Source organism: Heterocephalus glaber, unplaced genomic scaffold (assembly GCF_053883595.1).
Source record: "Heterocephalus glaber isolate CG9 unplaced genomic scaffold, H.glaber_assembly_v1.0 deba00001733, whole genome shotgun sequence".
In the NCBI taxonomy this organism is placed as follows: domain Eukaryota; kingdom Metazoa; phylum Chordata; class Mammalia; order Rodentia; family Bathyergidae; genus Heterocephalus; species Heterocephalus glaber.
In genome coordinates, this window is record NW_028258444.1 from 8938374 (window position 1) to 8961133 (window position 22760).

General features: G+C 35.7%; 1 protein-coding gene across 4 annotated transcripts in view; it reads left to right on the forward strand.

The window, feature by feature from the left end:
* Lrrk2 (leucine rich repeat kinase 2) overlaps window positions 1-22760 on the forward strand; it is a 155855-nt gene that overhangs the window by 62953 nt on the left and 70142 nt on the right. For all 4 annotated transcript variants that reach the window (XM_087200063.1, XM_087200061.1, XM_087200060.1 and 1 more), the window contains exons 21-29: window positions 6869-6987; window positions 7950-8019; window positions 8507-8724; window positions 11229-11479; window positions 11760-11908; window positions 15481-15574; window positions 18891-19077; window positions 20187-20368; window positions 22425-22654. In XM_087200063.1, the coding sequence (XP_087056189.1) occupies window positions 6869-6987; window positions 7950-8019; window positions 8507-8724; window positions 11229-11479; window positions 11760-11908; window positions 15481-15574; window positions 18891-19077; window positions 20187-20368; window positions 22425-22654 (1500 nt within the window). The remainder of the gene's footprint in view (window positions 1-6868; window positions 6988-7949; window positions 8020-8506; window positions 8725-11228; window positions 11480-11759; window positions 11909-15480; window positions 15575-18890; window positions 19078-20186; window positions 20369-22424; window positions 22655-22760) is intronic.

Here is a 22760-nt window from a genome sequence, read left to right on the forward strand (position 1 = left end):
CCTGAGTCTGTCTGGAGTTGTTTCTGCATCTTCTAATTGATTCCACTTATCCTCGGGTCTGTTCTTTTGCCAGTACCATGCTGTTTTTATCACAGTGGCTTTGTAGTATAGTTTCATGTTGGGGATTGTGATACCCCCTGCTATGTCTCTGTTGCTTAGAATTGCTTTAGCTATTCTAGGTCTCTTCTGGTTCCAAATGAATTTTTGAATTGTTTTCTCTAGTTCTGTGAAGTATATAGTTGGAATTTCAATTGGCATTGCATTGAATCTGTATAGTACTTTTGGAAGTATGGCCATATTCACTATATTGGTTCTTCCTACCCAGGAGCAAGGGATATCTTTCCATTTTCTTATATCTTCTTTGATCTCCTTCTTCAGAGCACTGTAGTTTTCATTGTAGAGGTCTTTTGCTTCCTTTGTTAGGTTGATTCCTAGATATTTCATTTTTTTAGATGCTATTGTAAAAGGAATTATTTCCCTAATTTCTCTCTCAATGGGTCTGCTATTTGTATATAAGAAGGCTATTGCTTTTTGAGTGTTGACCTTGTATCTAGCTACTCTACTGAATCTGTCAATTAGGTCTAGAAGACTTTTGACTGAGTTTTTTGGATTGTCTATGTAAAGTATCATAATATCAGCAAATAATGACAGTTTCACTTCTTCCTTTCCTATCTTTATTCCTTTTATTTCTTTCTCTTTTCTAATTGCTATGGCTAATGTTTCCAGAACAATATTGAACAGGAATGGTGATAGTGGGCATCCTTGTCTTGTTCCTGATTTTAGTGTGAAAGTTTTCAGTTTTTGACCATTTAGTATGATTTTGGCTGTTGGTTTTTCATAGATAGCCTTAATCAGGTTGAATAAAGACCTTCTATTCCAATTTTCTGTTGCGTTTTTATCATGAATGGGTGTTGGATTTTGTCAAATGCTTTTTCTGCATCTATTGAGATGATCATGTGGTTTTTGTCCTTGACTGTTAATATAGTGTATTACATTTATTGAGTTGAACCATCCTTGCATCCCTGGGATAAATCTGACTTGGTCAGGGTGTATGATCTTCTTGATGACACTGTGTATTCTGTTTGCCAGAATCTTGTTGAGGATTTTTGCATCTATGTTCATTAGGGAGATTGGTCTGTAGTTCTCCTTTTGGGTTGCATCTTTCCCTGGTTTTGGAATCAAAGTAATCCTCGCTTCCCAGAATGAATTTGTAAGCCTTGCTTCCCTTTCAATTTCCTTGATGAGTTTAAAGAGTAATGGCGATAGTTCTTCTTTAAATGTCTTGTAGAATTCAGCAGTGAAGCCATCAGGACCTGGGCTTTTCTTTGTTGGTAAGTTTTTTTTATTACATTTTCAATTTCACTCATTGTTATTGGGGTGTTTAGAATTTCTATATCTTCTTCATTTAATTTTGCCAATTCGTATGTATCTAGGAATCTATCCATTTCTTCTGTGTTTTCCATTTTATTAGAGTACAGGTTGTTGAAGTAGGTATTGACGATCGTCTGGATTTCTGCTCGATCTGTTGTGGCTTCACCTTTTTCATTCTTAATTGCATGGTTTTGAGCCTTTTCTTTCCTTTTTTCGATAAAGTTGGCTAAAGGTTTATCGATTATATTTATTCTTTCAAAAAACCAACTCTTTGATTCATTGATTTTTTGTATTATTCTCTTAGTCTCCATTGCATTGATTTCTGCTCTGATCTTTATAATTTCCTTTCTTGTATGAGCTTTGGGTTTGTTATGCTCTTCTTTTTCTAGGAGCTTGAGTTTCTGCATTAGGTTATTTAACTGAGTTCTCTCTGTTTTCCTAATATGGGCATTCACTGCTATGAATTTCCCACATAGAACTGCTTTCATTGTGTCCCACAGATTCCTGTATGTTGTACTGGCATTATCATTTACTTGTAGAAACTGTCTAATTTCTTCTTTAATTTCCTGTGTCACCCATTGGTTGTTCAGGAGGGTGTTGTTCAATTTCCATGTGTTTGTGGGAGTTTTGCGGTTTCTTATGTTATTGATCTCCAATTTTATTGCACTGTGGTCTGATAATGTACAGGGTATAACTTCAATTCTTTTACATTTACTTAGATATGTCCTCTGAGCTAGCATGTGATCTATTTTGGAGACTGACCTGTGTGCAGCTGAAAAGAATGTGTATTCTGATTTTGTGGGGTGGAACACTCTGTAAGCATCTATTAAGTCCATTTGTTCAATAGCTTGGTTCAGTTCTAGAATTTCATTGTTAATTTTTTTTCTAGTTGATCTGTCTATTTGTGGTAGAAGTGTGTTGAGGTCCACCACTACAAGTGTATTAGTCCTTATTTGATTTTTCATGTCCATTAATATTTGTTTTGTATAGTTGGGGGCATTCATATTTGGTGCATATATATTTAAGATTGTCATCTCTTCCTCTTGGATTGTTCCCTTCACAAGGATGTAGTGACCTTCTTTGTCTCTCTTAGTTTTGGTTTGAAATCTACTTTGTCTGTAAATAAGATTGTTACCCCCTGCTTTTTCCTGGGTTCCTGTCACATGGAGAACTGTTTTCCATCCTTTTACTTTCAGTCTGTGAATTTCCTTTTGAGTTAGGTGTGTTTCTTGTATACGGCGTATTACTGGGTTTTGCTTCTTAATCCATTCTGTCAGTCTATTTCTTTTGATTGGTGAATTGAGGCCATTAACATTGATAGTTATAATTGAGAGATATTGACTCATCCTTGTCATGATGTTTTACTGTTGTTGGCTCTTTTATTTCTTATTTTCCCCCCTTTCGCTTTAGTGTCTTACCTTGCATGGTGCCTTCTCTCTGTAGGGCCTCATGGAGTTGTGACCTTCATTGTCTTTTTCTAGGATATTGCTTAAAATTGTTTGGAGTGCTGGTTTGGTGTTCATGAAATTTCTCAGGTTTTCTTTGTAGTGAAAGTATCTAATTTTCCCATTGATTTTGAAAGATAATTTTGCCAGATACAATAGTCTAGGTTGGATGTTATTTTCTTTTAGGGCTTGAAATACTTCACTCCAGGCTCTCCTTGATTTGAGGGTTCGTGTTGAGAAATCTGCCATGATTCTGATGGGCTTTCTTTGTAGGTGATTTGTTTCTTTTCTCTAACTGCCTGTAGGATTTTGTTCTTCTCTTGGGGTTTCTGGGATCTTGACTATTATATGTCTAGGTGTAGATTTTTTTGGTCATGGCTAGTTGCAGTTCTATATGCCTCACTTATCTGTATGTCCAATTCTCTACCTCTGTCTGGGAAGTTTTCTGTTATTACTTCTGTGAACAGCTTTTTTATGTCAGTTGTACTTTCTCCTGTTTTTTTGTGGACTCCTATGAGCCTTATGTTATTCTTCTTTGCATCATCATCTAGCAGCTGTTGGATTGATTTCTCATGGTCCCTTACTATCTTTAAGAAATCTCTGTTTTCATGGTCCTTAACCACAATCCTGTCTTCTATATCTGATATTCTGTCTTCAGATTCTCTTAGTCTGCTCTGCATGCTTTCAGTGCAGTTTTTAATCTCCTGAATATCTGTTTGAATCTGTTTTGTGGATTCCATTACTTTGTTATGTTGGGTGATCATGGTTCCATTTCTTTCTTATGCTGGGTATTCATGGCTTCCAGCATGTTTCTGATCTCATCTATTTTCTTGTCTGTTTCTGCTCTAGAGCCTCTAATCATGTCTTTTACTCTGCTCACCATGTCTTATTAATCTATCACATTTGACTATGTGAAGTATAATCCCCTGTGCCTCTGTAGTGAGTGACCAGGTAGCAGAAGAGCCCTAAGGTGGGGCGGGGTTGGAGGGGGATGGAATTGGGCCTTGTAGGCGCCTGCACAGCTAAGCTAAGCAGAGCACCAGGTGAAGGCATGGCTCCAAGCTGCTCTCGGGACCTCACCGTGGTGTCTCAATGCAGTTTTTAATCTCCTGAATATATGTTTGGATCTGTTTCATGGATTCCATTTCTTTCTTATGTTGGGCGATCATGTTTTCCATTTCTTTCTTATGCTGGGCATTCATTTCTTATGCTGGGCTTCCAGCATGTTTCTGATCTCATCTATTTTCTTATCTGTTTCTGCTCTAGAGCCTCTGCTCACTATGTCTGTATTTATCTGGGAGATTATTTCTGTTTTGAATTTTTCTAGAGCCTCATGCATCTGCTCTGTTACTTCCTGTGCTATCAGTTCAGGGTGTCCAGGTGGTTGATTATCAGAGTTTTCACCTCCTTTTCCCCAGAATTTCCTTTTTGTGGCGTGGAAGGCTGCGTTTGTGGCTTGCTTAAATGTCTTCTCATTTTTGTTTTTGGTACTGTCCTTGGTTTAATTCCTGGGTTGGTATTTCACAGTTGCTTAATGCAGGTATCTTTGTTGCTTGTGTTTAAAACCCTTGTGGAATGATTGCTTTTCAGAGGTGTCTTCCAGATATGGCTTGTGTTTGGGCTTTGAGGCTCTAATGACTCTGAGGCTATTTTATTTTCCTTATACCAGAAAGGAAAACTGATTAGATCAATCACAACATGTTAGACCGAATGGTAACAATCAGCAATACCATAGCATCAAGCACAGCTTAGAAAATGACAATTTGTGGTAGTTATTAATCTATCACATTTAACTATGTGAGTTAAATTAAAACCGAGGACCAACCCAACATAAGTTTATAATAAATAAACTCTTCAATATAGCATCTTTCCCCTTTGGGGTGGGGAGTTAAAAGGAGTTGGGGAGGGAGGTAGAAAGACCAGGAAAAATTAGCAGTGAGGCCAGAAGACACAGGAAGATGACACAAACTCTTAAGTTGTTAAAGGCAAGAGGAAAAGGCAGAATGAAAGAACAAAGATGTGAATAGAATCACCTGACAGCAACAGGGAGACTAGATACCGTGTTTACTTTCCTTTAAACCTAATGATAATCAAGAGAAGGAAAAAGAGAAGAAAAGAAAAATAAGGGAGAAATCTGAATTCAGTGCAGAAAGGAACAAATGGGGAGATGAGGAGCAATGTGGGACAGTGAGAGAATGAGAGAGAGAAAGAAAAGAAAGAAAAGAAAGAAAAGTAAAAATTTGAAGAGTATAGAAAAGTAAAAATTAAGAATTGAAAATAAGAGAACAAAAAAAATTTTTTTTTCTTTTTTGCAAATAGCAAAAAATAAAAATTATGGGCCTCCTTCAGGGTATGTCTCTGCTGTCACAGTAGGCAGCGTAGGAATCCATGTGCATATAGGAGTCAATGAGTCTCAGCAAGCCAGCAGCAGACCAAGTACAGTGGTCTGATGTGCTTTTATTGTAGAGATTCTCTCTTTACTTTTCCGCTGAGCTTCAGTTTTCATCGAGGAGCCTGAGAAGCCCTCTTTCTGTTACTAACTGCTGCTCTATCTTGTGGCGCTCAGGACAAGGGTCTTTATAATCCCCCGTGCCTCTGTATTGTGGGACCAGGTAGCAGAAAATCCAGAAGGCCAGAGGCGCGGGGTGGGGGGGTGGGGAGGGGCCGGCCACGGACGGGGCCTTGGAGGTGCCTGCAGCTAAGCGGATCTCACCGTGGCGTGGGCGGGGCCGCGGAGCTTCAGGCTGCTTGTCTGACCAGGCTGGTCTCTGCTGGGAGCCCTGTTTGCTTGTCTTATGCTACTGGCTGGACTTCCAGTACCATATATTATGAAAGTACAGTACCCTTTATAAGATATGTAAATAACGAAATTATGAGTTCTATTTTATAAAAATTATTAAGCATAAAAATCATTTAAATTATAGAATGAAGCCAGGTGTGGTGGCACACGCCTGTAATCTCAGCACTTAGGAGGACCACCATGAGTTTGAGGTCAGCCTAGGCTACATAGTGAGTTCAGGGTCAGCCTGAACTACAAAAGGAGACCGTGCCTCACCCCCCCCCCCCCGTAATGAATTGAATTTTAATATCAAACCAGACAGGTAATGTTTGTATCGATTTATATGGAATATTATAAAATTAATTCTTGGATGTTTTGATTTTATAATTTGTATTTGGCAGCCAAAATTGTATCTTTGTCTTTCCAAGCTAAATAGTGATGGAATTTAAAATCTTATAAATGATTTATTTTACAAATATCTCCACATTATTTATCCTTCCTAGTATGATTTTATTAATATATACTTTCTAGAAAATCCATGAGTCTAAAAGCAATTCTCATCTCTTATTTCACAAAATATTTATTGCCACCTAGGCAATAAGGTCTGAGGGCATAACTCAACAGTGGAGTGTTTGCCTAATCTGAGGCCCTAGGTTTAATCTCCAATACTGTAAGAAAAAATACTGAAAGACTAATGCCAACTAAACTCATCGTGCTTAATTTTACTCCTTAAGAGAAACCATGAAATATGAAATTCAAACAGTGTTATATTCGAGATTGTTGAATATTAAGTAATTTAAAGTGTGATCCCAGTATTATAGCAGAATTGAAAAATGTATAAGGAAAGTTCAGATAAATGGAAAAGAATTAACATTGACCAGATATGTGTACAAACTTTCTCTGCTTCTTGGAAACATACATATTTACTACAGTATGTGTAAGCTTGATTTCCTTGGCTTATTCCTACAAGACTAAGAGTTCCTTTGAGGCGTGGATTTATTTTTTTCTGTTTGTCATTATCCAGCACTTACTCAGTGTCTAGTCTGTGACAGCCATTCAATAAATATTTATGGAGGAAGAAAAATGTAGTTTAATTTTAAAATGAAAAGCTGACAGTTTATCACTTTTAAAGAATGTACAAAGGGAATTGATTGTGAAATTTCTATTAATAAAAATATATTTAATCTTCCATGACTGAAGTATGATACTAGCATCTTATGATTGAGTCAGCTTTTCTTACTCACTTTCATATTATTTTATCATTTCAAAATAGGAAGTGAAGGTTCATTTTTTGCAAAAAAGAAATCAAATTCAGTTAATGTAGGAGAATTTTACCGAGATCCTGTGTTGCAGCGCTGCTCTCCAAATTTGCAAAGACATTCCAGTTCATTGGTAAGTTAGACTGTGATTACATTGTATGTTTGGCTGCTGACGTCTCTTTTTAGAACTAAAATTTGTAGCAAAGCTAGGACTAATCGGTATGGAATTCTCAGAAGTGTGAAAAAAATATATGTGAGAAAACATATTAGACATAGCTTACGTTTGTAGATTTTTGAGCATGTAGAGTATGGATTTATGTACTGCTTCAGAATGGTTTAATCCTTCTTTTCCTAGTGCCATGTCTACAGAGATCAGGGTAGGTCTGTGTGGCTTGGTCCCATGAACACTAGCTGGAAATCTGATAGAGATTTCTAAGAAACCAGATAGAAGCCTGAAGAACACTGAACCTGGAGTAGCATACTCTCATTTTTCATCAAAGCATGGTTTTTTTTAAAGCATGACTTTTTTTGTATTGAGAATCATTTAATGTTTTAGCAATCATTATTGCCTATGTAACAACTATGGAAGAACTATGAAACATTTATATGTTTGATAATTGTGGCTGGCAAAAGTAGAAGCCATTGTACTTTATCATAATTTAGTATTAAAAATATGAGGGTTATCTTTCTGTTAATTTTAGATCTTAAAATGGGCAAAATGAATGACGATAGCTGAACAGATTAAATTAGGCCACAGTATTTTTTATATGCTGGTTCTTGTCTATATTATTATCTTAGTTAAAAAAATTGTTTCATTTATGAAAGAAATTGTATCCATATGGCTTAATGACTCAACCTCACTGCTTTTCTGTTTCCTGATATTAAAAACAATGGAGAAATAATAAATATCTAGTAAGGTCATTTTGGCATAAAAATCTTTTATTTTCTTGATTAGGTTTTTAGTTTCCACTTTATTTTTTCCATAATTATAAATGCCATTTTTCCATTAAAGTTTCACGGCTGTTTCTATGTAAAAATGTTCTAAAAACCTCAACAATAACAATTTTATTATACACATCATTATTTACTTAATAGGGGCCTAGTTTTGATCATGAAGATTTCCTGAGGAGAAAAAGAAAACTGTTGTCTTCAGATGATTCGCTCAGTAAGTATGTGGAAGTAATCCTAAATAAATAGATGCCTTGAGCAGAATACATGGCCTTGTTAAATTGCCTCTGGTTATTGAAAGTTTCTTGGTGCCACTTTCAGCATACAGAACTATCATATGTATTTGCCTAATGGTTCTACAGGTTATAGAAAAATGAAATATAGCTATAAACTTTAAAATTTACCTTTTATGGATATTATTGAATACTTACTTTTTTAGGAGTTTTCTGAAATCTAAATAATACCCCTACCAGTGCCACTCTTCATCTCATTCTCTAATTCTTTTATTTTTTATACCATCTAATGAAATATTTTTTATTGCCTGTCTGTCTCTGCCTCTGGAATGCAAGCTCCAGAGTCTGGTTTTCTACTGAACCTCTAGTGGCTTTGAGAGAGCCGACCCTTGTAGGTGTTCAGTATACTTTTAACAAGTGTATTTAAATTGTTTGCTTATATTTCCATTGTTTGTTTGCTTTTGATGAAAGGGTCATCAAAACTTCAACCCTATATGAGGCATTCGGACAGCGTTTCTTCCATAGCTTCTGAGAGAGACTATATTACATCACTAGACCTTTCCGCCAATGAACTCAGAGATATTGATGCCCTGAGCCAGAAATGCTGCATAAGTGGCCATCTGGAGCACATCGAGAAGCTGGAGCTCCACCAGAATGCACTCACAGGCTTCCCACAGCAACTCTGTGAAGTAAATTCCATTCATCCTCAGAATGCATATACTACACATTTTATAGAATAGAATGCATTATGCTAAATCTTAGGACGTATTGTACTGCACACCACATTATACTACACAAGGGCATGGCACTGATATTTAACTGGCTTGGTCAAGTCTTTCAGAAGCAGGCTCTACTTTTGTGTCATTCAACAATAATTCTCCTCATTCTAGTTTTCACCAAACAGGTGTCAGTCTGTGTGGTATTCAGAGCCATCTTTGAGGGTAGGCAATGGAAAGGGAGAGCTGATTGAGAAGGAATTCTGGGCTCTGTCCTGATGATGCATAGTCTATGTTGAAGTCTCTCAAGGTGGTATATTGATTATGCTCTCAATTACTTAATTCTAGTAAGGTAACTCACTCTGTTTAAGTTACTTGGCAGGCTAGAATTAGACCTGTTTGGTAGTACTGTTTCAACTTCACTATCTATCCTGTGATGACAAGTATTTGTTACTTTGACTGTTTTCCAGCATCATTGATTGCCTCATCTGTAAAATATATGGACTTAGCTATATGATCATAATTGGATTTTGGGTATTTTTTTAGTTTTAAAATTGTATATAACTTAAAAATTGAGTTTTTGGCACAAGTTCCCATTTTTTTAAGAATTAAAGTCTAATGTAGTTTGTTAACTGGGTACTCCTCTGAATATTGACTTTGGTCATTATTTTTATATAATGATTTTTAAAGCCAAAGTCAATACTGTGACAAGATTTTAATATGAAGGGTTAAATAATTAAACTGAGTTCGTGGACTGAAACACAGTTTGATAAAGGATTACCCCTACTTAAAAAAAAACTACTCATTGCAAATGCATTTCATTTATCATAATTTTGAAATGTTTTTTAAAATAAAACTGCATGACTTTTAAGTATATTTAAATACTGTCTTTTTACTGAAGTTTATATATCTGGAGAGAGAGAAAGAAGGAAAAAACGTAACCCTCACACCTCCACCCTTATATCTAAACTGTGTTCTCCCTTTCCTCTACCTCTCTGCCCAGCTAATCCTTCAAGTCGCCCAAGTCTCAGTTTAATGACATATGTTAGGGATCCAGTGGCTGGATCTTCTCAGATCCTTCTCTCTTTCTCTTTCTTTCTCTCTATTTTGGAGACAGGGTTCAGACTGGCCTTGAACTCATTATGTAACCCAGGCTAGCCTGAACATACTGGGATCCTCCTTTGTCAGCCTTCTGAGTGCTGGGCTCACAGGCATGCACCACCACACCTGGCCTTTCTCTTTAAAAAAAAACTTCAGAATCATTGAATGATACTTTCTCACTACTGCCTGATGTATTTCAGGTGCATTTTTTTTTTTTTGCAAGAAGATTTCCTGATTCAATGTAGGGAATAAGCAATTAAAATAAAAAGAAATTTTTCCTTCCCAATAAAGTGGTAGGATCAAAAACAAAGGCAAGAAGTTTGGAAGGACTGAGGCAGAGTCATTAATAACCCTATAATCACATCAAACTCTTCAGGCTAAATATATTGATACATATTTATATATGTGAGGATAAATATATTGATATATAAAGAAGTGATATGTGAGAAGCATAAAGATATAATTATTTCTAGTATTTCAGCCTTTTAACAGTAAATATAGCAAGGATTTAAAAGATTGACATAATATGTAAATAGATTTGCTATTATTATTATAAAATTAGAAATTTCTGAAAAACAAGCTAGAGAGTAAAACAAAAAGTTCTTGAAAAAAGGAGACATTCTAAAACGAAATAAGCAGTAATGTATAGGTGACTACTTGCCTGGTTAAATCTTATTTATATAAAAATATATAACAATTTCTAGAAGATGGTATTTTTAAAACTGTATTCTCAGGGGCCAGGGGTTTAGCTCAGTGGTTCTACCACCTGCCTCGGAAGCGCAAGGTCCCGAGCTTGATCTCCAGTACCAAAAAAAACAAAACCAACCAACAAACAAAAAACCCTGTATTCTCAAGGATATATATATATATATATGTGTGTGTGTGTGTGTGTGTGTGTGTGTGTGTGTGTGTATTTTTTTTTTGGTACTGGTGATCGAACTCGGGTCCTTGCGCTTACGCACCAGGCGGTGAAACCACTGAGTTAAATCCCTGACCCTCAAGATTATATTTTTTATTCATGAAACCATTATTATGCTGTTTTTCATCAAATCATTAATTCAGATATTTGTTGAAGCACATTTTGCTTTCATCGTGCTCATTACAGAAGTAATTGATGAAAGAGCTGAGTTATGCTCCTCACCCTGTTTTCACACAAATGCTTTTCACAATTTGCCTGTTGTATTTTTCCTGGTTTTCTTTATGCTACAGCAGAGGTGGTTGGGCTAGCGAGTATACTGAAATTCTGCTGTGCACTGGTGTTTCAGGTTAATAAGACAATCTTGATGATTCTAGTTACCAGAGATGTGGAAAGCAGATATATTGGCTAAAGTTTCTTAGACGTTTCATTTTAGACTTTTGAAATATTTTCCTTTCAGACTCTGAAGTGTTTGACACATTTGGATTTGCACAGTAACAAATTTACATCATTTCCTTCTTACTTGTTGAAAATGAATTGTATCTCCAATCTTGACGCCTCTCGGAACAACATCGGACCCTCCATAGTTTTAGATGCCTCGGTGAGGTGTCCCACCCTCAAACAGTTGAACCTGTCGTACAATCAGCTCTCTTCTGTCCCTGAGAACCTCCCAGATGTGGTAGAGAAGTTGGAGCAGCTCATTTTAGAAGGGTGAGAGGGGGTTCATGAAACAGCATGGTTGCCTGACACTGAGTTTTCTAGAGTTGACAAATACACAGACCTTTCTATGGTAATGACCTTTAAACAAAAATATAACAGAGACAGGGGCAATTGATATTACAATTTTATCAAATAACTGATTTTCACAACTAATTTTACAATTAATAAGCTTGCTTTGATGTGATTCTTTGAGGGTGAATTATTTTTATTTTTCTTTAAAGCATATGAGTTTAATGTCATTTAATTCTTATTTTTGTTTTGTTATGACTAGTAATAAAATATCAGGGATATATTCTCCCTTGAGTCTGAAGGAGCTGAAGATTTTAAACCTTAGTAAAAACCACATTTCATCCCTACCAGAGAACTTTCTTGAGGCTTGCCCAAGAGTGGAGAGCTTCAGTGCCAGAATGAATTCTCTTGGTGAGTGTCTTGTACTGGTCTTCTCTTTGCCAGGCCTTCTGTGTCTCCTAGCTGGAGTCACATACGGACAGATGGGGATCTAAAGAAGATGTTTTAGTTTAAATACTATGTTGGTGTTTCAAAACTAAGGTCAGCAGGTTGACAACAGAAAGGAGTGAGCTGTGGAGCCATTGAAAGACTGGAAGAAACTTAAATACTTGTACATATTTAAGGGAGAGAAACTGGTGTGAAAAGGCCACACACTGTATTGTTTGCTCTGGGCAAAGACAACGCGATGAGGATAGTAGAAAGATCTGTGGTGGCCAAGGGTAAAGGAGCAGGGTAAGATGGAGAAGTGGCGCACAGAGTGGTCTCACAGCAATGAAACTGCCCTGTGTGGTCTTGCATGGTGGACACATGCTGTTGTACAAGTGTCAAAAATCCATAAAATGTACAACACAAGGAACGAAGCTTAAACTAAACTGTTATCTCTGGTGATAATGATGTCAGCATTGGCTCCTCAATTGTAACAAATTTTTAATACTAAGGGAAAATGCGTGAGAGAAGGTAGGGTGGGCGTGGATGAAGGTATATAGGGGATCTCTGTGCTTTTCACCCAATTTTTCTGTAAACCTAGAGCTGCTCTAAAATGTCTCTAAAACATACCCATAATTAAAAATAATTAGCACTTTGCTATTGTCATAGCTAAGATGGCAGTTATTTGGCCTATAAGTAGTAATTACTCTGTGGTTCCTTTGAACGTTTTAAATTAAAAATGTACATGGCTGCCTGAGCTGGGTGAAGCATCTTCATACTGAGTTTCATACTAAAGTTTCTTTAGCAAATTTTTTGGATTATAAGTGCAGCTACTGTTACTGTTTTTGAAAATAAAATTCATTGCTTAACCGTTTTCATATTAGTACAGTGAATATGTGTTCCTTCAGCTTTGCAAACTATTACAATATCCCTTTTCGCCAGATATACAAGATGATCATCATTTTTATTAAAAGTTGGGCTGCCCAAAATTCTCTTGGTCTGTCAGATAGTACAGGGAATTATGTTCATTGCTAGTCAGTCACAACAATCTGATAGTGTGGGGCAAATGCATTTATGGCAATAAACAGGAAATCCCCCATATTTTATCTTAATAAAGATGGCATGCCCCTTGCATCCCTTGTGGTTATTCTGCACCTGGCTCAGTAAAAAATAATTCTTAGAATTGTTTAATAGCAAAATACATCTTGACTATCTATTTAAAATATTTTAATTGTTAGAACTTTCAGAAAGTAAAAAGATAAAAGCCACATTAATTTTTGTAGTATTTTCTTTCTTTTTTCTCCCTCTTTTTCTGGGACTCTCTTGAATATTGACCATGTTCTTACCTTGAGTCTGAAACCAGGAATAGAGTTTTTCACTGGTAGTAAGCAAAGCAAGTCTAATATCTGTCTTTAAGGACCTACTTAAATGCAGAAGACAAGCATTAAATAATGATAGCACAGGGCCAGGGATTCAGCTCAGTGGTTCTGTGCCTGTCTGGCAAGCACAGGGTCCTGAGTTCGATCCCTGGTACAAAAAAAAAAAAGATGGCACAAATTAATGTACTTGAATATTGTGCTAAATACTGTGAAAAAGTTTCAGGTTCCTGTGAGAGCACCTCATGGGGATCTAATTCAGACTTTAGAGTCAGGGAGTATTTCTGCATCTGTAATATTTAAGGCGAATTTGGAAAGAAGGTCGTCTGAGGACTCTGAGACTTGGTTAAGGTCAAATATATCATCTCAGCTGAATCACAACAATCACATAGGACAGAACAGGTAATTGCCTCAGTAATTGAGGAAGTTGAAGCACTGAGATTTTTGTGTGATATGTTCAAGGGCCTGTAATTAATTAACTAGTTATAAAATCTTGGAAAGACCTCAGTTCAAAACTCTCCTTTGCAGTTGTGTTAGTCAGCTTTCCTTTACTATAACAAAATACCTGAGGTTATCAACTAATAAGGAAGAAACATTTATTTTGTCTCATAATTTCTGGGATTCTAGTCCATGACTAGTTGTGCTGTTGCTTTTGGCTATGGCAGTGAAGCATGTGGAAGTGGGAACCTGTGGTGGTGGTGGCCAATCACCTTATGATGGCTGGGAGGTGAAAGAGAAAGACAGGAAGGGGCCGAGATCACAAGATCCCCTCAACATCATGCCCTCATGGATCTAACTTCTTTCCACCGGGCCTCATCTACTAAAGGATCCATAATCTCCCCATAGTTCTATAAGCTGGGGACTAAGCCTTCAACAGTTGGTCTTTGGAGGACATCAACATCCAAACTATAACAGTACTGTAAAACTGAATAGTTTGAGAAGTGAATTTATGTTTCCAAAGATGCCCAGTGGAGGACATCTGAGTAGGATTGCTATCCATTAAAAATAATCCCATGTGAAGTTGGGCATGGTGGCATCCACTTGTAATTCTGGCATCCTGGGAGACAGAGGCAAGAGGATTGCAAGTTTGAGCCCAGGCTGGGCAACTTAAAACTTAGTGAGAGATACACTGCCTCAAAATAAAAAATATAAGAAGGGTTGAGGTTGTAGCTTAGTGCAAAGACTTTAGGTTCAATCCCCAGTACACCCCCAGCCCCCAATCCTATGTGAAATGAATTTCCAATTTTTTTGGTATTATGACTGTTTTCTGTGTAGCATCTGAACCACAAGAGTCTTAATTCTTAGGCAGCGAATCATTTCTATTCATTTATTTTGTCACAGATTTATCTTGGAAGTAAGGCATAGCATGTGTCTTTCAGCTTGTCAGTAGGACAGCTTCTTGCAGTGTCCTAGAAGATTTTGACTTATGGAGATTTCCTAAAAAAAATATTACCCATAGTCTAACCTTGGAAATACTATGAAACAATTTCTTGAGTCATTTTCACAGAACTACGGGCTTATAGGTCTAATGCAGATCTAGATGAGAGAATCAGAGTTCATCTGGTCTAACTTCAGGGTTTTCCAGATGAGAAAAGGAGCTGTCTGGCTTGGTCAGTTCTCCAGATTGTGTTCCACAGAATTTTATTACTGAAAGTACTGCATAATGTATTTCTCTCTTGAGAATTCACAGGTGATACCAGGATATTGAGAACTCTGAGATATTTCACTTTATTTTACTTAATGTTTCCCAATCTCATAAGAGCATGTGATCAAAGAATACCTTTATTAGATTATATCCATTACAACTCCATAGAACACTCTTTATGAGATGGTACTATAAATAATTTCCATCTTTTTACTGTTTTATGTATTGGTAAAGTGATCAGAGGTGTTTTGTTATAATTACTTATGAGTAATTTGAATTAATCTACACTATATGTCTTCTAATAACCTCACATAGTTTCAAATTGAGTTGTTTAAATTAAACATTGTGATGAGTATGGTGTATGGTTTTATTATTTAGTGAGAGTTTTAAGGATATTACATTATTTTATAGATTTTTTTATAGTCAGTATGAACATGAAATCAAGTGACATGTCATTGGTAGCTGTTCTTATTGAATTTAATAGGAATCTAGTTAAAAGTGATTAAAATGTTTAACTCACTTTTATTTTCTTTTAGCTGCTATGCCTTTCTTGCCTTCTTCTATAACAAGCCTAAAATTGTCTCAAAACAAATTCACGCGTATTCCAGATGCAATTTTAAATCTACCACAGTAAGTTTGTTATTTTAATTTTAAAACCACGTGATCCATAGCAGAACAGTTAGAAATATGGTTTTGATTTAGGCATATAAATGGAATTTATTTCTAAATCGACTTAGCTTAATTTTTTAGATGTATAAATGTTTGGTTTTCACAAGACTAAAGGTGAAAGTTTAAACTTTTATATTAATTTGTTGAACTATAAAAATGTAGAAAAAACTTAAGGCTGTGTAATTAGTAATTAATTGCTGCCTTATGTAATGAAATGAGACTACACTGGTTGTCACTTTTAAAATTTCAATTGTTCTCATAGTTTATGTTGTAGAAATACTGTTAGCTTTGAAATCATATTCAAGTTGTGTTTGAGTGACATTTTGGGGGAAGATCAGAACAATTTACATGGTTTCAGGTTTGGGAGAATTTTTGTTTAATTTCATTAAAAATGAGCACCTCTTTTTAACCGAAAATTCAGACATTAATTAGATCTCAAGTGTGTTGTCATTTTAAATACTATTCTACTTGTGTCATACATTATAAATCAAATTTATAAATATACATGTGTGTCCTAGTTACTTTTTCTTGTTGCTGGGCCAAAATACCTAACACCCAAAGTTAAAGGAGGAAAGGTTTATTTAGCTTGTAGAGGTTTCAGTCCATAATTGGCTGGCTCCAAGGCAGGGTGGCATGGGAGAGGGGCATCACAGAGGAGAAACAGTTCAAGGCAGGCAGAAGACACCAAAAGCAAGTGACAAGTGATGATCCTCTGTCCCTTATATCTTATCCAGGCTATTCATCCTTAGGGCAGGTAGCACTCACACCCTTAATCCTAGCATTGAATCCTTGATCCCCACACCACCCACCCTTGATCCCAGCATCACCCACTCCAGATCCAGCCACTGTTGAAAAGCCGCACGGATGAGTGCATGAGTCTTTGAGGGGACATCTAGACACAAGCCATAGCAATGTGGAAATATATATATACATATACAGGCAAATGCTCATTATATTCTAATCACAGAAGGCCAGAAAAACATAAAATAGTTAACTTACACCTACCTTTGGAATGTGTCAGATTGTGGGAAACCAGGTGTGTGAAGCTGAGGCCTGATTGAACTCTCCTTAAAATAATGGGAGAGGGGATAGCGTGCTGTCCCCTCATCGGGCTGTTCACTAGCATGCTGGCATCAACCAGTTTCAAGGAGAGAAACAACTACAGCTGAAGTCTAAAGAATATACACATTTAAATGCAGTCTGCAAATTATGAGAACACTGGTAATCTTTTCCTGAGCCCCGGATCACATGCTTCCTTGCTTTTTCTTTGTGCAAGTCTAACAAAAGTGAGGAGCACTGTCAGTTTGGGATTTTTTTTGTCCAGTAGAGGCAAACGTCCCCTGGCCCTCCTCTTCCAAATTATCTTTGTGTCTTTGCTCTGTAAGCCTGGCTGGTTTCTACATCAGATGTTCTTCTAACTGTTCTACAGGGGATCATCTCTTTAATCTTCCTGATACTTCTTTAAAATAGTTACTGTTGGGCTGGGGATTTAGCTTAGTGGTTTCGCCTGCTGCGCAAGTGCAAGGACCCGAGTTTGATCCCCGGTACCAAAAAAAAAAAAATAGTTACTGTTACTGTCTTCTCTTTTTAATCTTATCAGAGAGACAAGACATCTTCCCCCCAATCAGTTTTTCAACACTGGTTGGCTCAGTTTGACACTCTACCTTTACATGTAGGCACCTACTGGATATATGTACTCATATTTAAACATAATATATTCCTGAAAATGTGTTTGAAAGCCAAATATTTATGATGCTGACTAGGAGATAACATGCCATAAACAAAGGGGTTTTTTCTCATGAGAACTAAAAATATTATTGAGTCTCTAATTACACCATACCTTAGACACCATCCTCAGGCATATGTTTCCAGCAATTGTATGGATTTCTTTGATTTTTTTTGTTTTAAAAATGAGCACACAGTTGGGTGGCTTAATACTGACTAAAGATAAGGAGGTGCTACTTTGGGAAAATCTAGTTGATCCTCAGCTTTTTGGGTTGCTTGTTAGACATACATACATGTCTTATCTCTAATATGGTCAAATTCCTTTTCTTGTTTTACATGCATTTGTTTAAGATACATAGAGAAAGGCAGAAGCATTTTAAAATAAGAGCACAGATGTTGCTATGCAGACCTCAACTTTTGTCTAGCAAATAGTGTCCTTTGTGCACTTAGAATTAATTCATTAAGCTTTAAATATGCTGGGTAGAAAGTGTCAGTATACAGTTGTAGCAGTCCAGGCAACCTTTTGCATCCCAAATGTACCACCGTAAGAGTATTGTTTCTACATGTGTACACCCATGTGTGACATTTTTTTTCCTGAAAACCTTATGTAGCCCTCCTGGAGGAAGGCAAATCAATTTGCACTGAGGGCCTGTTAGTTGCCAAGCAACATGTTCAGTGCTGTTTGATTGTCACCCTGAGAGAAGTGGTGAAGGGTATGCCTAGTACTATGGTAATTACCTGTGGGACGCATCCTCTGCGGAATCCTCTCAGTCATGAGTGAACATCATTCTATTGAAAAGACAAGTGGGTGCTACCTATTTGTAAATCTCATATAGAAGATGGGAATTTTAATGATTATTTTTATATTTATTAATTATAATTTTTAATGCACCATAAACATTTGTAAAATACTAGGTCTTTTTCTTCTTCTGAGATTGACATTTTAATGCCCTTACATAGGAAAATGGGCCTCAGTTTTTTCTTTCTTTTTGAAAGATCTTTAACTGATACATATAAATTGTGTATATTTATGAGATACTATGTGATGCTTTGATACATGTGTGTATTACGTAATGTTCAAATAAAGGTAAATATATCTATCTCCTCAATGCTCATTTTCTTTTGGTGAAAATATTCAAAATCTTTCTCCAACCTATTTTCCAAAAATACCTTTTTGGGGCTGGGCATTTAGCTCAGTGGTTCCACCACCTGACTCACAATCCCAAGGTCCTGAGTTTGATCCCTGGTACCACCCCCCCCAAAAAACAACTCAACATTTTTTTTATCTGTAGTCACCCAACTACACAATGGCATCAGTGTTGTTTTTAATGGCCCTTATTCATTTAAATCACCATCACAAGGAAACATACTTTTTTTCTAACCCATATATACTTACAGGTATACACAAACTTACATGCGTACTTATATGCAAATAATGTTAGTCCTAAAGTTATGTCTTATTCTTACTCAGGTAGAATGACTTTTGATGGTGTCTCATGTGTATTTTGAAAATACTCATATTGTTTTCATGTTGATGTTTTGTTGCTTTTAGCTTACGGTCTTTAGATATGAGCAGCAATGATATCGAATATCTGCCAAGTCCTGCAAACTGGAAGTCTCTGAACTTAAGAGAGCTCTTATTTAGCTACAATCAGATCAGCATCTTGGACTTGAGTGAAAAAGCATGCACATGGTCCAGAGTAGAGAAACTGCATCTTTCTCATAATAAACTGAAAGAGGTAAGAAGCCATCTTCATTTATTTAAAGTTATTGCCAGCTGACAAATGTGCTTCATGATTTGCATTATCACAAATTATCACTTTAAAATTTATTATTTGCTATTTTTTCTTTTTGAATAAGATCCAGTCTTACCTTGTGGTAAGTGGTTACAGTAATATTGCTTAATTTCCTAAAGAAAAACTGTGCTATATTTTTGAAAATTTATATGAATACATATGTATATCTAATTATGAATATGTATAAGGATGTAAGTGTGTCATAGTGTCCCTATGTCTCTGATCTATTAAGAGGCTGTCAAAATGCTACATTTCTCAAGTTCACTGAGCCATATGTTTTTCCTCTGACTTTTTTCCCTACATTTTTAAATTTCTGCATTTTTCTGCTAGCCTACCATTACCCAAATAGGTTAGCTTTCTTTGCTTTGAACCATTCCTTTGGTTATAAATCTGAAATTGATTATCCACATATATCAGAACCCAGTTTTTCTTGTCAAGTTTAAGCCTATTTCCCATAGAACCACAAAAACTTAAAAGTCTGATAGTGTGAGGGTTTTTTTTTCCAGTAAATAAATGTTTTTTGTTGTAAAGCTCATCAGATTGCTTAAAATTTGAAATAGAAAAGCAAAACTTGCGAATTATACTGCTACCTAAAGTATAAAAATTTAATTATATCATAAGAATATTAAGTTGCATGTAATTTTGTAATTACTAGATCCTTGTGGTTTACTAAAGAACAAAGGGAAGATGAGAGAACAGAATGAAATCATAGATTGTTGACTTGGATAACTATTAACTGCTTCTTTACTTTCAAAATTGTGAAGAGATAAAGTGTATTAACAAGGGAGATTTGTTTTTATTTTTGAAAGTTATAAATGTGACATAGAATGTTTGGGGTTGGAAGTTCTTTAAATGTATGTCTTTCTGGTTTTAAGCATGTATACTGAAAACATATGGCAGGCCTTTGGAAATCTTTCAAACTCTGTTGAAAGGTTGTGCATTTTGCTCATGGCATCTATCAGCTCTTCTTGTTTTTTTTACTGTCTTGTTTCCTGGTGGTGTACATTTTTTCCCTCCCACCAACAGGTTTTGCCCTTTTTTATTTCATTAAGATTCCTCCTGAGATTGGCTGTCTTGAAAATCTGACCTCTCTTGATGTTAGTTACAACATGGAACTGAGATCCTTTCCCAATGAAATGGGGAAATTAAGCAAAATATGGGATCTTCCTTTGGATGAGCTGCATCTTAACTTTGATTTTAAACACATAGGATGTAAAGCCAAAGACATCATCAGGTCAGATACTTTTATTTCCATTTCTTTTCATTAGATTTGTTTAGTATTGCTTTAGTCTGTGATTTTGATGGATATATGGTTACAACTTAGGGAAAAATGAATAGTCCCATTTAACATTAATACTGTGCCATTTGCCTGTCTTTCAATGAATGGGTTTAATGGTGCTAACACAGGTTTGTAGTTAAGCTAATGTTGAGAGAAAGACGTCTCCTCCATATCATTCTTTTCAGTAGAAGTGGACACTAGATGGCAGAAGGTATTACTACATATGTAGTCTTTGGTTATTAATTACACAATCTAAAGAAGGCTTGTCACACTGCATTTCATATAGCAGTAGGCTTGTCACACTGCATTTCATATAGCAAATAGTTAACATGCCTGTTACAACTTAAAGCATTTTAGTTATTGACCTGATATGTAATTACTAATTTTGATATTGCCTCTGCAGATGAATAACTACTTGCCTTGATCATTTTTGAAAACCTCCAAACTTCCCAGATATCACTGTTTTTGATCTTTACACCTTAATAATATCTTTTATAGTGGATTTTATCCATGCTACTGTCGTCTTTTAGCATATTAGATCTATCATTACATACTCCCCAAATCCTTTACTCCCACAGAGTTACTCTATTTATCTTACAGGCCTCGGCTCATGAACACTTCTCAATACCCTGTAACTTGACTATAATATCCACCCAGGGAACTAGGGCTATGTTTAGTCCTTGACACCTAATACTCCCTGTGATTCCTGTTACATAACACAGAACCTGGCTTACAAGCAATAGTTGATCATTGATGACATTTACCCAGTTGTCTTCTGCTTAAATTCTATTAAATTTATATTTCACTTTTGACTGTTTTATGAAGATTTGATTTTTCTGAACTTCCAAGCTTGACTTAACAAAAATTGCCACCTGTGCCCATGTGACTACCCCTCATCCTACACATTTTTCCCCTCCTGAAATTGGAAAATATGCTCATATTAGAATTGGTTCAATTCCTACTAAATGTTTAATGGAACTAGTTTTCAGTGTACTGTATCATACTATCAAGCCACCATATAACTAAATATTTTTAAATGTGATTAACATTTTGGAAAAATACAGAAGACCTGGAGCAGTTTATAAATTGCATCATTTTCTTTTTAAAGAATGACTTTTTTTTCAAAGAGTAGGGGATTATTAATTAATAAATAAACCAAGAAAAGGAATCATCAAGGATGTTGATCAGATCCCTGTTAATTATTGGAATGGAGCAATTAATATTCCCTAAAATTCATTTATATTTAATTTGCTTCTGTAATTTTAAATTGTGGCAATATTTTAGCATAGTTTCAAATATATCTTTCTATATCCATTGTATTTTGACAACATTTTAAACCTATTATTTTATTTTTTAAAGGTGGCTTTGGTCACTTGCGGCACTTTTAATTACTTTCAATTATTTTTAACATCAAAATTAGTAGGAATAACAAATGTAAACATCCACTGATAGAGTAATAGTTTATATGTTTTCATTTATAATGTAGCCAATAGGATCTCACTAATCATATACATTATATATATGCATACATGGTATGCATACATCATATATATCACACATAGTACTTATTAGTCACATATACCATATATGAATATATATGTACATGCACTGCATAATATAACCAATATGACCTCATTACCAACCTTTAGTATAACAGTATATATGTATATATATACCTGAGTTCAGTATCATACATGTATTGTAAAATTTTATACTTCATAAATTTTTAGAATTTTATTTGTACTACCTAAATCCACACACACACACAAATATATATATATTGGCATTTTGTTTATTGCTGGTGCCAGTGTAACATGTCAGTATATTACATAATACTGCCAAACGTCAACTATTTAATTGTTCATTGAAAGGGATGTATATTGTTAGTTCTCTGAGGTATGCAGTCTTTTGCACACTGACATGTAAAGTGTTCAGTGCCTAAGAATTCACCTAAATCTCAAGTGTCCTAGTAAGCAATTTATTATTTTATTTTTTATCTTTCAAATACCAGGTTTCTTCAACAGCGATTGAAAAAGGCTGTGCCCTATAACCGAATGAAACTTATGATTGTGGGAAATACTGGGAGTGGTAAAACCACATTATTACAGCAGTTAATGAAAACCAAGAAATCTGACATTGGAATGCAGGGTGCCACAGTGGGCATAGATGTCAGAGACTGGCCTATCCAGATAAGAGGCAAAAGGAAGAAGGACCTCATTCTCAATGTGTGGGATTTTGCAGGTACCAGATCTAGGTGTTTATTGATTCATTTAAAAAATTTAGAACAGGTATTTAAAAACTTTAGTTTTCTGTTTTACAGCAAAGAGCTGGTAGATCCTATTGAATT